This window comes from Hippichthys cyanospilos, chromosome 9 (genome assembly GCF_059441005.1).
Source record: "Hippichthys cyanospilos isolate Australia breed blue-spotted pipefish chromosome 9, RoL_Hcya_1.0, whole genome shotgun sequence".
Lineage (NCBI taxonomy): Eukaryota > Metazoa > Chordata > Actinopteri > Syngnathiformes > Syngnathidae > Hippichthys > Hippichthys cyanospilos.
Window position 1 is genome coordinate 18,611,398 of NC_142377.1, and position 15,427 is coordinate 18,626,824.

Sequence of the window (15,427 nt, forward strand, 5' to 3'; positions counted from 1 at the left end):
TTCTTCTGCTTGAGCTGGGATTCACCCATCCACTGTTGAAGATGCGGGAAGGGAAAGAACAGGATTCACATTTGGATTTTATTTGAATACTCCCATAATAAGCAGATTTGCTCTTGCCTCAGGGTACATATACAATGATGCCTTAAGATATGAGGATATTTTCTCGTTTGACCTAATTCAGAACAATTTTATCTCGTGTCATTTTTCTCCATTGAAATGAGTGGAAACTTTATAAATCCATTCCAGCCTCTCAAAAATGCAGTAACATGTTTAATAACAGACAAGTGATTAAAAAAAAATCCATGAATCAGATTCAGACAGTGTGCACACCGTGACAGCATTTTGGCCACAAGGAGGCAGTAAATTGCAGCCACATGGCTATACAGTACAGTACACTGCAATACAGTATTCGAGATATGTGTCGATTCTTTCATGGGCACGCTTGTAACTCAAAACACTCATCAACACTTATCACAAGGTTACGAGATTTCCTTGTTGTCGTCTTTTTGTTTGTTTGTTTTTGGTGTTTCTTTTTCATTTTCTATAAGAATAAATTAGTTAATTTTTGTTCCTGTTGGAATATTGCTTTTCAACGGGATGTCACCCACTAAACTTAAAAGAGATCATGTGTAAGATTTAGACCGTTTTTCATCAAAAAGGAATACATTCAATTATTATGCATTTAAAAAACTTGTAAATAAATGTGTTAACGACCAACAGTATGTTTTAAATATAATCGTAGGTCTAGTTATCATAAAATTATATTACGCGGAGGGTGGCTCTTTTCTGGAGGCTGCCTTGTTTGTTATAGCTACGGACAATGGTAAATGCAGCACCTCTTGCTATCTGTATTGAAAAACGGGTCTAAAGCTCACATAGTGTCCCTTTAAGACTGTCATAATGCTCAGTTTTGAGTATTGTGCTTTATTGTGACAAAAACAATCATAAGTGAAAAAAAAAGTTAATACCATTAATTAAATAATGTATAATGCTTTCGTGCTTCTTTAAATTATAATTTGACCTAATTGCGAAGCATCGTGTCTCAGTATAATAAAATTGCTTTTTAAAACATAATGGAAACTCGTGTTGAGCTTTGACCATGTTTATAAAGCACAGAACGACATCTAGTGGTCCGTCGTGAACATTTCCTTCCCTGGACTACCAACAGGGGGCGGTGACTTGAGAGCCGATTCGCCGGTCGTTTATTTACTTCCGGGAATAATTGTCTTTCTCTTCCGGTTGTCTTCTGTTCGTGTGGAAGGTATTGACCTCCTTTCTGAAACTGTACAATTGAAATCTTTATGAATCTGCTTGTGTATGAGGTGTTTGTACAGAAACAGTGTCCGGGTATGATCGACAACGGTACTAACTACACGTCCAGTGCACTATTTTATCCAGATGATCCCTTATAAAAACGATAAATTAGTCCGAAGTTGCATTCGTGCGCTTCGCTTTAGTTAGCGTTTAAAATGATTAGGTAATTACGTAATCATTACGTTTTTTTTCTTATTTTAAATGAAAGCTTTAACGTTTTTTTTTTCATGTCTTGCTGTTGGTCTGATATGTTACGTGTTTAAAATTTGCGAATCCAAACTTGTTCGGGTCAGATCGTGTTGACAAAATTTCCTACCGCAGATGTGGCCAGCAAACGTAGCCTTGTTGGCGTTGTCTAATTCTCTACTTTTTATTTTGCTAGGTAAACTAGAATCACAATGGCAAAGTCGAAGAACCACACGACACATAACCAGTGTAAGTATTAACTTGTTCACTGTCAGTCCTCACTGTTGTCATTCTTTTTTTTTTTTTTTTTTTTGACGCACTGAATTACTATCCAGCATCCCCTCCTCACACACACAATTGTAGTTGTTCTATAGTCTACTACGTAAATTTCATTGCATGTCTCATTTCCCCTCTGCAGCTCGTAAAGCCCATAGGAACGGCATCAAGAAGCCCAAAACCTACCGCTATGAGTCACTCAAGGGGGTATGTAATGTGCCATTGTGTCAAAAATTAACACAAGCACTATAGCAAACTTTCCAGAGCTGCATCAACACAGCAAGCTTCGTGCCATATAATTAGAACAGTTTAGTAGCACAACCAGGACATGTGTGTATAAGTCACATATTTCATGAGATGAGAGATTCACAAGATGATATTTAGTCGTTTTGTAATATGTAACAATGCTTGATTAAAACAAAATTACATTTCAAAATGTTTTAGTCGGCAGCAGTAACAGCGATTTAGTGTCAAATGTAAACATAAAAACTCAGGCTATCTTCAGGTGCAGCTGAGATTTTCCTCTTACTAAATAATAGAAAGGATACTTCTCGTCGGGTGAAGTCTTATGGTTTATGAACTACAGATTTCTGCAAGCTATTGAGTATTGGTATTTGGACAAAAACGACGATTATTTTTATTTTATTTTACTACGTTCAAAACATAAACTCAATAGGTCAAATAACGTATTTCTGTTTAATTGTGAATTCCAACTTAAATATGTTTTAATTTACCATTTTGTTAGTTGAATATAAACTACAACTGTCTCCATAAATTTTGGTGTTGTGAAGTCATACTGCCTGTAAAATCGCGTTTCAAAAGTAATCCCACAGCTCTTGATATGGGGTGTCTGCTGCTTGCTAACAACTAATTTATGCTAGACGCTGCGCTAAATGCTGGCAACAGGCCTTGTACTATAAAATGTCAGCGTAATTATGTTATTTTATCACTTTCAATTTGCTTTTGAACGTTATTACAGAACAATATTTTGTTTTTATCAGGAGTAAAACTCACTAGTAGAAAAGGTTTGTGCAGCAGAAACTAGAGTTAAGTCAGCGTTTGCGACACCCTGGTTGGAAAAACCTCAAAATGAAAGCTTACTTTTGTGTGAATAAGTATGTCACTGATAAAAAGGTTGAGAGCTAATGACGAAGATAACAGGTGTTGTCTATTTTATAAGGCTTCGAAGCTTCGACTTTTTTCAAGTCACTGTGGCAATAGAAGCTTTACAAGGCTTCATCAGCCCATCACTAGTCACGCATATCCCGAAACTTATCCCAGCTGTCTTTGGGCACCAGGCTGCCGGCCACTCAACGCCACTCAGACAAACTAGAAGAATAGAAATGTTTTGATTGATTTTATGAAAATGTGATTTTGGAATGCTCAGTTCTTACTTAAAAATTATTTCATTGTTTTTGCTCAGAAGTTTTCCATATCAAATGTACCAGTTGTATTTGCACTTTGTGTTGCAAGACTTGAATAGTTGTACTGGTATAGATCGGAAAGAAGTGCTATCGAAAATCTCTATTAGTTGCTGGGATTTTTTTAATTTATGTAATGTATCATAAAAGTCAAACTCTTATACAGTACAAGGTCTGCTCTCATTTTCTATTTGCTAATACAGTACAGCTAGCGTAAGTCTTACGTAGTTATTGCACAGGTCCTCAATATTTGCGCTTTGTACAATCAACACTCATAGAATAGATTGTGATTGTACACTTGTACAACGAATTGCACTTGGTACAATCAATACTTGTAGAAGAGAAGGCCTTGAGTGTCATTGTACACCTGTACAACGAAATAAGGAATTTAACGTGCGCAGCCATCCTGCAGCTTTGAGCATACTCATCATACATACATATACACTCTTGTATTTGTAAATATTGTTTCCAAAGAGTTTTATATCTTGAATTGCAGGTGGACCCCAAGTTCCTGAGGAACATGCGCTTTGCCAAGAAGCACAACAAAAAGAGCTTGAAGGCCGTGAGGAGGGCCGCCGCCGCTGCGGCCCCGGCCCCGGCCCAGGCTCAGGCCCCTGCTGCACCTGTCGTTGCTCAGAAATGATCTGTCTGCTCATGTTGCCATCAAAATAAAGCATTGCTTTAACAAACACACTTCCGCTTCCTTTGTATAATTTCTGTTTTGTACTCTTATCAAAAACTCTGGTTGTCAATGGAAGTTATCAATTAAAATCTGAAACCAACATTACTGGTGTCATAATGGAGCAGGTCTCGAAGATGGATATGAAGGGCCTATGAACATGCTGTAATAATACAAATCCATCTTGAAGAACTTGTATTGCGTTATAATGATGACAAATCAAAAGCGTGCAATTCTCTTGGAGCTGCACCTTGCTTAGCTTGCCAAACAAGAAAGATAAGTTAGAACACCCAAAAATTATGTCTTGAATAACACGTTTATTGATACTTGCAGTACATTTGGTGAACTTTAATTTCTTCTGCGTAATTACAGATAAAAAGATATAAAACAGTGGCTCGGTGCAGCAGTGATTACCGTGAGCATTTCTACCTCACCGTTCAATCCAAGTAGAATTGTGAGTAGTTCAATGCATTCCGGGATATAGAGGCTCCAGTGATGCAGTTAAACTCATTACTCGTAAATTTAAAATAAAAACAGCGTAAATGATAATGGGACGTAGTGAATTTTTAACGCTCCAAATAGGTTGTTAAAACACATTTGTTGGTCAATTACGTTCTTCAAACTGCAGAAACTCCGACTTATTTTTAATACATTGAACATAACAGTCGGCCGTGTCGTCACTTCCGCTCATGCCTTCACCAACTTGCATCATTTCTCGTCTCTTGACACTGAGGTGGACAACGTGAGTAAACCATTCAGACTGTCATTGCGACAAATAAATTCACGGATACTTTCACGCTTGTGTTGAATTTTGCAACTTTGTGAGTAACTTGAACACCTTCCTCTCATCAACGTCGCAGCGCTTTTTATTTCCATTCGCTTAACTTAAACAGGTTGGCTAACTTAGCAGGCTAGCTAACTTCAAAGAGGCGTCATTAATGAGGAGATGTGAACTTGAAGCAAGATTTCTATGCATGTTTACCGGGCTTTGAATTCAAAGTAACATTACAAAAATAACGTTGGCTAATTGTTGTGTTGACGAATTGTCAACAGCTCGTTGACTTGTTAGCACTCCAGAAGTACATCACATATAAAACACTCTTCATTTAGTGTAAATCCTTTTCCTGTTGAAAGAGATTAAATGATTTAAAGTTGAAATATTTGTTCAGAAAGGCATCCCAATAATACTATTGCATTATTAGTTTTGATTAGAATCAAATTCTTTTTGTTTTAAATTATATTCACTTGTGAATAAAATGTGATTCTGTATGTTTATTTATAAAATTTGAAAAGTGCCACATATATAAAGTTTACTTGTATGTGATGTGCAAAGGTGATCAGACACCATCATGGTGGAGCCGGTGCCAGAGTCCATCAACTTTCCATCTCAAGAGGAGAAGATCCTTCAGCTGTGGAAAGACAAGAACTGTTTTTACGAGTGCCTCAAACAATCCAAGAACAGGCCCAGGTGAGTAAATGGAGGCGTCTCAGCCGCCAGAGCTTCTTGTCTAACTTGTTGTTGACGACTGTCTTGACTTGTATTGTATGTAGTGGAATTTGCCTGGTTTAAGTGTATGATTATGTACGAACGATGTAGGTAGCTGATTACTCGATATCTTTAAGAAGGAAGGCACATGGATGCAAAAGTGACATCAAAACCTAAGACAAAATGACACGTCATATACAGTGGAACCTCAGGTTAAGGATGCTGTTTTCCTGTATTTCGGGGGTTTTGTGAGGAAAATTGATCTTTTTGTATGAATTAATTTTAGGATAATAATCTTAAAAAGTCTGTGTTGTGTATCTTGCTTAGTGCATAACACATTGCTGTAAACTAAGAGTTGTTACAATACTTTTTGAGGGGACTGTATTTGACTATTAAACCATACACTTTATGTAATTGTGGTCTCTTTAATTTGGCAACATTTAGTTAATGTTAGCATAGTTGGTTTTACAAAATTTGAATTAAAAAATTAAACTGCCATAACAAACACACAAATTAGAATTTCCCCATGAATTTGTTTTTCACTTCACCAACAGACTGATAGGAGTAATTTTTTTTCCCCAAATTGAGGTTCCATTTCATCTGTAATTCAGGTTTGTCTGGGAGAAGCTGAACTACTGCTGGGTTTTGTATTTGTTCAAAATGTAATTTCGACTAGTCAGGAAGATATTGTTGGTATCAAGTGGATAATGTTGATTCTGTTCAGTAAAACTCTGTGATTATACGTTCAATTCCTATAGTCGACAAAATTACTTGTACATAATTGTGATGCAATTTATCTCCACCAGGTACACCTTCTATGATGGGCCACCCTTTGCCACTGGTCTACCTCACTACGGTCACATCCTAGCAGGCACCATCAAAGACATTGTCACCCGCTTCGCCCACCAGAGTGGCTTCCATGTGGATCGGCGTTTCGGCTGGGATTGCCATGGCTTACCTGTGGTAAATAATACTCTCTATTGTTGCTGTTTTTAGCTCATATCCGCCCCTCAGAAGTATTTGTAAACTCTTATGTGTTGTGTAGGAGTATGAAATCGATAAGACCTTGGGAATCACGGGCCCTGACGACGTCGCCAAGATGGGTATTGCCGAGTACAACAAGCAGTGTCGAAACATTGTCATGAGATACTCTAATGAGTGGGAGGTGAGAGTCTGTAAGAAATAAGTAGTTGGTGTGTTTTGGGAACGGCCTAATGACTAACTTGTCGGTCATTGCTAGGCCTCAGTCAGTCGAATGGGCAGATGGATTGACTTCAAAAACGACTACAAGACTCTCTATCCGTGGTTCATGGAGACTGTTTGGTATGTTTGGCTGGGAAGCACAACGTATCTACACAATTTTTGAAGATGCATGCATGTGCTTATGCAGGTAGTGAAGCCAGAAGTTGTTTGTTACAGTTAAGTACATATTTCTCCATGTACAAGTCAATTTTTTCCCCTCATTTTCAACCCCCATATTGGGGGGGTGGTCGACTTATTGAATATGAAATAAGTAAAAAGCCATTTACAAGGTGTAAAATGACTCTATATGAATCTAATTCAATATAGTATGCATCCGTTTTAGCATGATTGCACTTTCAAATGCACTTTCGTCAAGCGCTGCGTGGATAATTTTTATGGCGGACTTTGACACAATGCAAAAAGGAAATGACGGCTTGATTTGTCCTTTCAAGACAAAAACGCGAGTGCAATGGCATAGCACGCGTGGCTATCAGCTGTTGGTCTTGCCCAGCCTTACGTCCTAGGAGCAATCTTCGGATCTGCCTTTTGCAGCCTCCTTTGTGGCTTTGCTCACAGATTTAATTGCCTTCTTTTTTGCCAATGTATCCTAAAATTACTTTGGTAATGCAGTAAATTTAGCCTGATACACTGTGAACCAAGGGCATGTGCCAGTTTTTGTATCTATTTACATTTTATGCGCTCTTTTAGTGTGTAAAAACTGTTTCTTTTCACTGTAGATAAAAATGGAATTTGAGATGGGACCTCCCAGAGTCAAACCGTGCTAAGTAGGAAACCTTTGTTCATTGTACACAGAATTTGAAATAACAGTTCCTCATTATTTCAGGTGGGTGTTCAAGCAGCTGTATGACAAGGGTCTGGTATATCGTGGTGTCAAGGTCATGCCATTTTCCACTGCGTGCAACACACCGCTATCCAACTTTGAATCTCACCAGAACTACAAGGTTTGCGCTACCCTCAACCCTCACATTTTAGACCAGGCCTATGGAACTCCAGTTCCTCAAGAGCCGTATCCTGCCTGTTTTTGATATGTCCCTCGTTTGTCACAGCTGATAGAAAATCAGCATGCTCTGTGGAAGCCTAATAATGATCCTGATCATTGACCTTTTTGTATTGTAAGTGAGAGACATTGTAAACAATCAGGGTTACAGCCCTTGAGAAACTAAATTCATTAACGTCTTAGACAGTAAAATAGTTGACAACAGATGAAAAAAATGTAACTTTTTCCTTCGTCTTATTCTAGGATGTTCAAGATCCATCGGTCATCGTAAATTTCCCGTTACTCGATGATGAAAGCGTCTCTCTTATTGCATGGACCACCACCCCATGGACCCTGCCCAGCAACCTTGCTCTGTGTGTCAACCCTGAATTGTCTTATGTCAAGGTCAAAGGTAGGAGGAGTCTTGGTGGTGATAACTGGTTATCTCTTAACTCATTTTGCCTTATTTAGTCCAACATAGTTTGTCACTCAAATGACCTATTTTCAAACAGTGATTACTTAATAACAGAATTAGGTAGAATCATACTTTCTTTTTCAAGGTAAAAAATGGAATCTGGTCTTTCATATAGTACTACCAATGTTTACAAAGATTTAGCACAACATATTCTTCTTGTCAGCCTTGAGAAATGAATCGTAAAGCTTGAACTCGGCTGGCGCTCTAGGAATTGCCTTTTTGGATAACCTTGGCACGGAAAGAGACAGTCAGGGAAAAAAGAGCCTTAATTATACATGTGATTGTTTTTATTTTTTTACAGTCAAAGAGCAATCTTTGCTGTCAGATTGTGAGTCTGTAGCTTAATGTTGTAACCAAAAAACCTGTCATAGCCAATAGAAACCAGCAGGGGACACTGTTGAAGCACTGAACAAATGCTTCAGTAACTGCACCGCCTGTGCTGCATGGGAGACCGCCTTGGAATACCAATGATTTTTTTTTTTCTTTGCATCAGTTCCGTCTCTTTTTATCTCTCATCCTCCTCGCTTCATCTCCATCCAACATTTTCTGCACGTTTGCCTTCACCCTCCACCTGTTTTTGACCCGACGTTGCTTTTATGTTCGCCGTCTCTCTTCTCTCTCGGGCTCCTGTCATCCCCTGCAGGTCCGAGCCTCGCAATCATCTGTCACACTGGTGACGCGCAGGAACATCTTCTTTTCCCCCAGGCTTCTCCAATCTCTCCTCCATAAACCTTTTATTTCCAAATTTTGGCGTTTTGGGACCGTTTTAGGTTCCCCTGGTGGTAACGCCTCCATCAGCTCTTGTCGTCGATTGAGCTGACTCACAGCACGGCCATGGAGTCCTTACCCAACCTTGACTTTTTATGGCTATGGCCTCGTTGTTACCAAGCCGCATTCGACACCGCAGTTAGACCCCACCCACTCATCTCGCACCTATGCAGAGAAGCATAACATGGATGCTGTTTATTACACATGCAACACTGATCAATAAACATAAATCACTCTTGTCAGGGCCATTTGTTCCAGCTTTCAAAAATTAAGCAAAGCATGAGTAAAGTCATCAGTCACGTGTCGCAGATGTAGACAGCTTAGAAGACACTAACAAGAAGGAATTGATCCTTAATGCCCGCTAAGCATTCTTTGTCACACTATTTGCCGGATGACCAATTATTCATTGTCTTGTGTTTCCCGTCTGTTTTTTTTTTCTAATGCTTTCCCCTGATAGTACACCTAGAACCGCTCCAATTTGAACATGGTCCATGGTCTGTAATGTTGGTTGACTTCCAAGTGGGACGCTTTCAATCATATATTCCTAAATAAAATAAGAACTGCAGTTCTTCGTGTATAAGTCTGCAATTTCAAATGCACTTCCGTCAAGCGCTGCCTTTTTGCCTCTTTGTTGTCAACAACGAGGTTGCGTGGATAATTTTTTTGGCAGACTTTGACCCATTATGAAAAGGAAAAGGCAGATTGACTTGTCTGTTCAAGACAAAAATGCTAGAGCAGTGGCATTGCACGTGTGGATGTCAGCAGATGGGGGGAGAAACACAGCGAAGAGCAACCGAGCCACTCTCTGATCTCGTCACGGTTGTCACTTGGGTAAAGAAGACTTGAGCAAAGAATTTCTGGAGACCTCCATTTCAAACAAATTGGAAAATGACTACCGCTGGAAGAGTAACGAGGATTTATGCGCAATTGACAAGCAGGAAGAAGAAGACATCCGGGATTTAAATAGGAGGTGCTATTTGGTGTGTCAGATAGTGATGATGACTTTTGGGGCTTTTTGACAAAACGTGCGCGGACATTGCCTTCCCTAAACTTGTCTCGTTTCCACCCCCCCCCCCCCCCCACCCCAAAATGAAGAAATGCATCTAAAAGTACCATAATTTCGTCATTTTATTCACACACACCATGTGTTTTAATTGGACAATCATGATACGTGTAACCACTAAAGTCAAGGTAGGCTTATACTCGCGTTTTTGTAAAATTTACCTACATAGAAGTAAACAAAAAAAAGGGGGGGGGGGTCAACTTTTTCACAAAGTCGACTTGTACATGGACAAATACGGTAGCTTATAGGAGCTCCTCACAAACATTCATTTTATCGACAGATTTATAGGTCAATTATATTTTTTTAATATTGAGTCATAACCACTAGGATCTGACTGAGGTACACATCTTTGCGACTAAAAGAATTAAAACATGCTATGCAACTATAGGTTTTTCCCAAATATAACATGTAGTTGTTTCTTTTTCCTCAGATAACTCCACCAACAAGACGTACATCATGATGGAGGCCCGGCTGGGTGCTCTGTTTAAGGTGGAGAGCGAGTACACGCTCCTGGACAAGTGAGTGCTCATAAAGCGACTTTCCAAACATGTGCGAGAATGAGTCATGCGTCCTTTTTAGATGCAGATAATTAAACAAAAAGTCCTTCTGAGCTCCCTCGTGCAACAGCAGTGTGCATTTGTGTCAAATTCTAACAGAAGCTTTTAGAGTTTGAATTGCGAATGAAACAAATGGTAAATCTGTTGGTGATGAATGCCAACTCACCTTAAAAGATGGGTATTGGATGGGTGTCATGGATGGGGTTCTCCAACTTTTCCTGAAATTGTTTTCTGAGAACTTTTGTTCCCGCTCTGCCTGACGTGACTTTGAAGCGTGTTCCTTGTCATTCCAGATTCCCTGGCAAAAGGTTGAGTGGAAAAAAGTACAAGCCTCTTTTCAATTACTTTGCCAAGGTTAGTAAACTGACTATGAAACGGAAACTTTTTGTTTACCTGCCCGACCACATATGGCATTTATATTTACGCCCTTTAAATTTGCGTCTGTTTCTGCACTGTTGAATCTCAGTGCGGCGAGAAGGGAGCATTCCAGGTGGTGACGGATAACTATGTCAAGGAGGAAGAGGGCACTGGAGTGGTCCATCAGGCACCTTACTTTGGAGCTGTAAGTACGGATGTGGAGTTGACTTTTTACAAGGGAATAAAATCAAGTTGGACCCGTGAATTAATCTTTCCTATTATTTATAAAAGTAATGTTTAAGGTAACATTTCTTTTAAAATTAAAATTCAAAATTTGTCATACCAGCAATGTACATGTGTTTATAATTATTGTAGTCTTGTTGTGTAGTATTGGCCGTTATGGACACAATTTGAGGTATTTATATAAATCAGTCGGGTGGGTTTGTTCGTTCTTAGAAATGTTATGAAGTTTACTTTCATCTCTGCATTGTTTCTACTTTTGGTTTTAGCCATACTTGTACTGAGAAGTCGGAATAGTGAAATAATAGATCTAACGGATCCTCATTTTTCCCACTCTGGTACTCAACAATATCACTTGTTTTGATTATCCTTCAGATCAAATATCATCATTTTCAGAGGCTCTTAGTTATTTTAGTCAAGCCCGTTTAAAGCTTTTGTTCTTGGTGAAAAAGCCAAAGTTCTGCAATCAGAAGTATAGGATTATTCCCAATGGAGTTAGATAACCTTGTCAAGAGAGCTTAAGGCACCTTGAGGCTTTTATGTACCCTTTGTGCTGTTATAAGTTGCCGCCACACCCACTTATTCATCTTTCAGAGCTTGAATATAAGGTATTGAAATTGTGTTGCAATGAGACATATTGTCGACTTGGCAGATCAATGCGTTTATTTTCCCTTAAAAAGCAGATTTCCATTTTTCCCACGCTAATGTCCGGGTGCCAAGCTGCCAAACGACCCCGTTGGCCATCCATCTTGTACCATTTGACAGGCTGTTTGAATACAGAATACATCTACAGTTGGAGTGCAATCAGCTACTTGGCACTGAGCTGTGACATAGCCGCAGAAGCAGCAGTGTTTTGTTTCTAGCTTTGCAAACATGCTATTTAGTATGGAGTCATAAGGTGCCATTATGCTTGTGAGATTGCCTGCCAAAGAGGTTGGCTAATTACTCATTTAGTGTTTAATCTGTTTAATGAAGATGTATTGGGGAGGAAAAAAAACTCTAATAAATAGGATTACTCTTATGGTAATATAACCTGGGAGATGAGCTTAGATATATAATAACACAGTCATTCCATGACTTTTACAATATTTTACAATGACTAACAATGTGAAGGAGATGAATTAGCATAATACATGTTTGAATGTTTGTCCAATTTCTCACGTAGGACGATTACAGAGTGTGCACTGAATACAACATCATCCAAAGGGACCAGGCTCCGATCTGCCCCGTGGACGCCTCCGGCTGCTTCACTTCAGAGGTCACCGATTTTGTGGGACAGTACGTCAAAGTAAGTGATGCATCATCGAGAGCCGGTAAAATTCCACTGTTTATTTTTTTTTTTCACTTTTTGAGCTGAACAAATAACAACTGCATTGCTTCTTACTGCTCACCAGTTTTGTTTTGTTTTTTTTAAACTAGAAAATGCACTTCCATTAAGGTTTGATGGTCTTTATTGCTTTCGATATTTGCAATCGAGGTTTTCTTTTCTTTTTTATTGAGAGGTTGTCTTTTTGAGCTGTGGTTATGGGATAATCTGGAGACTCAACAAAAATGAGACAAACCTAAACACAAATTCACTGGCAGTAAAACAACAAAACTCAATTTGCGTACGCCTGAGATTTGATTATAGCATTAACAATTGACCAGATAAACCACACTATCCAAGCATGGTATCAAAACATTATCGGTTTTGGCTGCTTACTCGGGTTGGGCATCAGATGGAATTTAGACAGTTATTATTCTTCCATTCAATTTCAGTTCTTAAAAAATAATAAGTCAACTAACCAGTTATTTTTCATATAAAGTCTGTTTTTTTAACATTTGGAACATGTTTTTTTGTCATACTTTTTGTGAACTTAAATACGGTTTACTCAAAGCACTTTATTCTAACCTGAATGTTTATATAAAGCTAAAGCCAAACTGTGGCAGGGTTTTTACTTTCTGGACCTGGATTTCTCATTTCTGATATATTGTATGAACCCTCCTTTTTAACTTGTTGGCATAATTTGTGCATTGCATTTTTCTTGCCGCGCAACTTACTGCAAGTACTGTATCACTGTAATACTTGGTAGACACTTTAAACAAAAATCATACAAGTACCTGACCTTTACATCTTGAAATGGTTTTGAAATTATGTTCTCATAGATTCAATACGTTTTGGTAAACTTTTGTATTTTTAAATGTCTTTTTGAATGAATGAATGAATGATAGTGTCACAGTTGATGTAAATCATATACAGAAACAAGCGGACATTTACAGAAGCCAGACTAAAATGTTCACATGCATCAGCTTAGCTGTGCAGGGAAACCTGTTGTCATCATAAATTGTATGCATTATCGCCATCCTCCTAACACATGCCAATGTTGCTACTGGATTCTGAAATAGACCAACATGATCTGATTAACTATTTCTCATTCACATGCAAAAATAGCACGGAGTGAACGCCAATTGACGCTAGCAATATGCTAGTGACCACACCTTTCCTCATCATAGTCCTTTTTTTAAAATGGTAAAGCTTAGGCGTCATTTCGAGCCAATGCGGGACATTCTTTACTAGCTCATAAAAACCCTGTGATGAGTTGGGACTCCCTCAGCCTCAGACGAAGAGAAAAGCAGAGAACAATTGCCAACATGTGGAGCAGATCTTACACTCAGAAGAACCTGCAACTGAGCAGCCCTGGCAGCAGAGTAAAGGTCCAGAACTCATCTTTGGATGAGCGTGGACACTCCGGGTTGTGCGTCGCTGCCGTTGAACTCGGGACAGAGCTGCACCAGCCGCATGCTAATGAAAAAGAAGAGATGCGGGAGCTCAATGTCAAGTTTGCCGGCTACATCGGCAAGGTGCAGGCCCTGGAGAAGAGGAACACAGCTCTCCAGGAAGAGCTGGCCATGCTGCTGGCTTGCAACAAGGGTGCCTCCACGGGCTTCGCAGAAGAATACGAACTGAAATTTAAAGAGGTGCAGGATGTGATTGAAGGTCTGAACAACGAGAAGGGGGCAGCTGATATTGAAAGAGGCTACCTTGAGGAGGAGGTAGGAGCATGGAAACTGAAGCTAGATGAAGAGCTGGCCATAAAAGAAGAGGCAGAAGTAGTATTGAAGGAGTTTCGACAGGATGTGGACAACGGCACCCAGCGAAAGGCCGAGTTGGAGAAGCGCATCGAGCAGCTTGTGGCTGAGATCAAATTCCTGAAGCAGCTGCACGACGATGAGGTGTCTGACCTGTCAAAGCAAATCGAAGCCTCCAAGGTGACCGTCGAATTAGATGAAGAGCGACCCGATCTCGCCACCTACTTGCGCAACACGCGAGTGGAGATAGAGGCCGTCGCGGCTCGCAACGTCCAAGAGGCTGAGAAATGGTACAAGAACAAATTCGACAGTCTCAAGGAGCATGCCGGCAAGCATGAGGAGCAGATGAAAAGCACAAAAGATGAGATCGCAACCTTGCACGTCCGTCTGACAGAACTCCAGAGCCAGATTGATGGCCTGAGGGCCCGCAATGCCGGCTTTGAACAGCAGCTGGAGGACATGGAGATGGCCCATATGAATAAGGCAGGGAACTTCAAGGATGTCATCGCGCTTTTGGAGATGCAGCTCTGCGAGACCAAGCTGGAGATGAGCAAGCATCTCCAAGACTACCAGGATCTGCTGCACACCAAGCTCAAGCTAGACACGGAGATTGCCACCTATAGGAAGCTGCTGGAAGATGAGGAGCTCAGGCTGGGACTGACCAAAGATGACTAACTTGTTCAATTGACTGCCCAAAGATGACTAACTTGTTCAATTGCCATCGAAGGCTTTAGGGTAAAAAAAAATCGCGACTGGCAGTGAATGAGCAAATGATTTAGCAAGTCGACTAACAGAGCTTAATAGATCTTAATATTGGTGAGCATCAATGCTTGTCAAACAATGCTTGTAAAACTCGTGGAAAAAACTAGCTTCCCCTGTTATAACCCCCCCCCCCCCCCCCTATTTCGATGTTAATGAATTCCTGCAAAACCCCCCCCCCCCCAAAAAAAAAAAAAATGTTGGTTGGTGAGCTTTTAATATAAGTTCCTCTGAGAGTTTTTTTAAATTCATTATTAGTCTTATCCCAATTTAATACCTTTTCTTGGGCTTCCGGCGGTCCCCAGAATATGGAAAATTCATCCTGCTCCATTTTAAATTTTGTCAGCATTAAATTTAGTCAGCATGTCAACATGTCACAATTATTATAGACTTTATTCAATCAGAACCTTTGAGGCAGATCACAGTCAACGATCCAATCACAAAATATGACAGTGTAGTTTCATAATTTGATTACTTCATGTTTAAGCATACTGTTTATAGTTATAAAAGTTGTAATGTTGCCTCAGAAATTATTCAT

General features: G+C 39.6%; 3 protein-coding genes across 4 annotated transcripts in view; all 3 read left to right on the top strand.

Moving 5' to 3' along the window:
* Positions 1 to 1,204: 1,204 nt before the first annotated feature.
* rpl29 (ribosomal protein L29) lies at positions 1,205 to 3,890 on the top strand. Its single transcript, XM_088423555.1, has 4 exons — positions 1,205 to 1,261; positions 1,697 to 1,749; positions 1,919 to 1,983; positions 3,694 to 3,890. The coding sequence occupies exons 2-4, from the start codon at positions 1,713 to 1,715 to the stop codon at positions 3,838 to 3,840; spliced, it is 249 nt and encodes an 82-aa protein (XP_088279681.1). The 5' UTR covers positions 1,205 to 1,261; positions 1,697 to 1,712; the 3' UTR covers positions 3,841 to 3,890.
* A 678-nt stretch (positions 3,891 to 4,568) lies between these two features.
* iars1 (isoleucyl-tRNA synthetase 1) overlaps positions 4,569 to 15,427 on the top strand; it is a 37,764-nt gene continuing 26,905 nt past the window's right edge. Inside the window, exons 1-11 of one of the 2 annotated variants that reach the window (XM_088423709.1) lie at positions 4,569 to 4,618; positions 5,210 to 5,344; positions 6,169 to 6,325; positions 6,408 to 6,527; positions 6,603 to 6,685; positions 7,449 to 7,566; positions 7,866 to 8,013; positions 10,338 to 10,425; positions 10,758 to 10,818; positions 10,931 to 11,026; positions 12,227 to 12,349. In XM_088423709.1, coding sequence (XP_088279835.1) covers positions 5,226 to 5,344; positions 6,169 to 6,325; positions 6,408 to 6,527; positions 6,603 to 6,685; positions 7,449 to 7,566; positions 7,866 to 8,013; positions 10,338 to 10,425; positions 10,758 to 10,818; positions 10,931 to 11,026; positions 12,227 to 12,349 — 1,113 coding nt within the window. In that variant the 5' untranslated portion in view covers positions 4,569 to 4,618; positions 5,210 to 5,225. Of the gene's footprint in view, positions 4,619 to 4,676; positions 4,698 to 5,209; positions 5,345 to 6,168; positions 6,326 to 6,407; positions 6,528 to 6,602; positions 6,686 to 7,448; positions 7,567 to 7,865; positions 8,014 to 10,337; positions 10,426 to 10,757; positions 10,819 to 10,930; positions 11,027 to 12,226; positions 12,350 to 15,427 lie in introns of those variants that run through there. The other variant, XM_088423710.1, reaches the window with a different exon arrangement.
* vimr1 (vimentin-related 1) lies at positions 13,693 to 14,805 on the top strand. Its single transcript, XM_088424349.1, has one exon. The coding sequence runs from the start codon at positions 13,693 to 13,695 to the stop codon at positions 14,803 to 14,805; it is 1,113 nt and encodes a 370-aa protein (XP_088280475.1).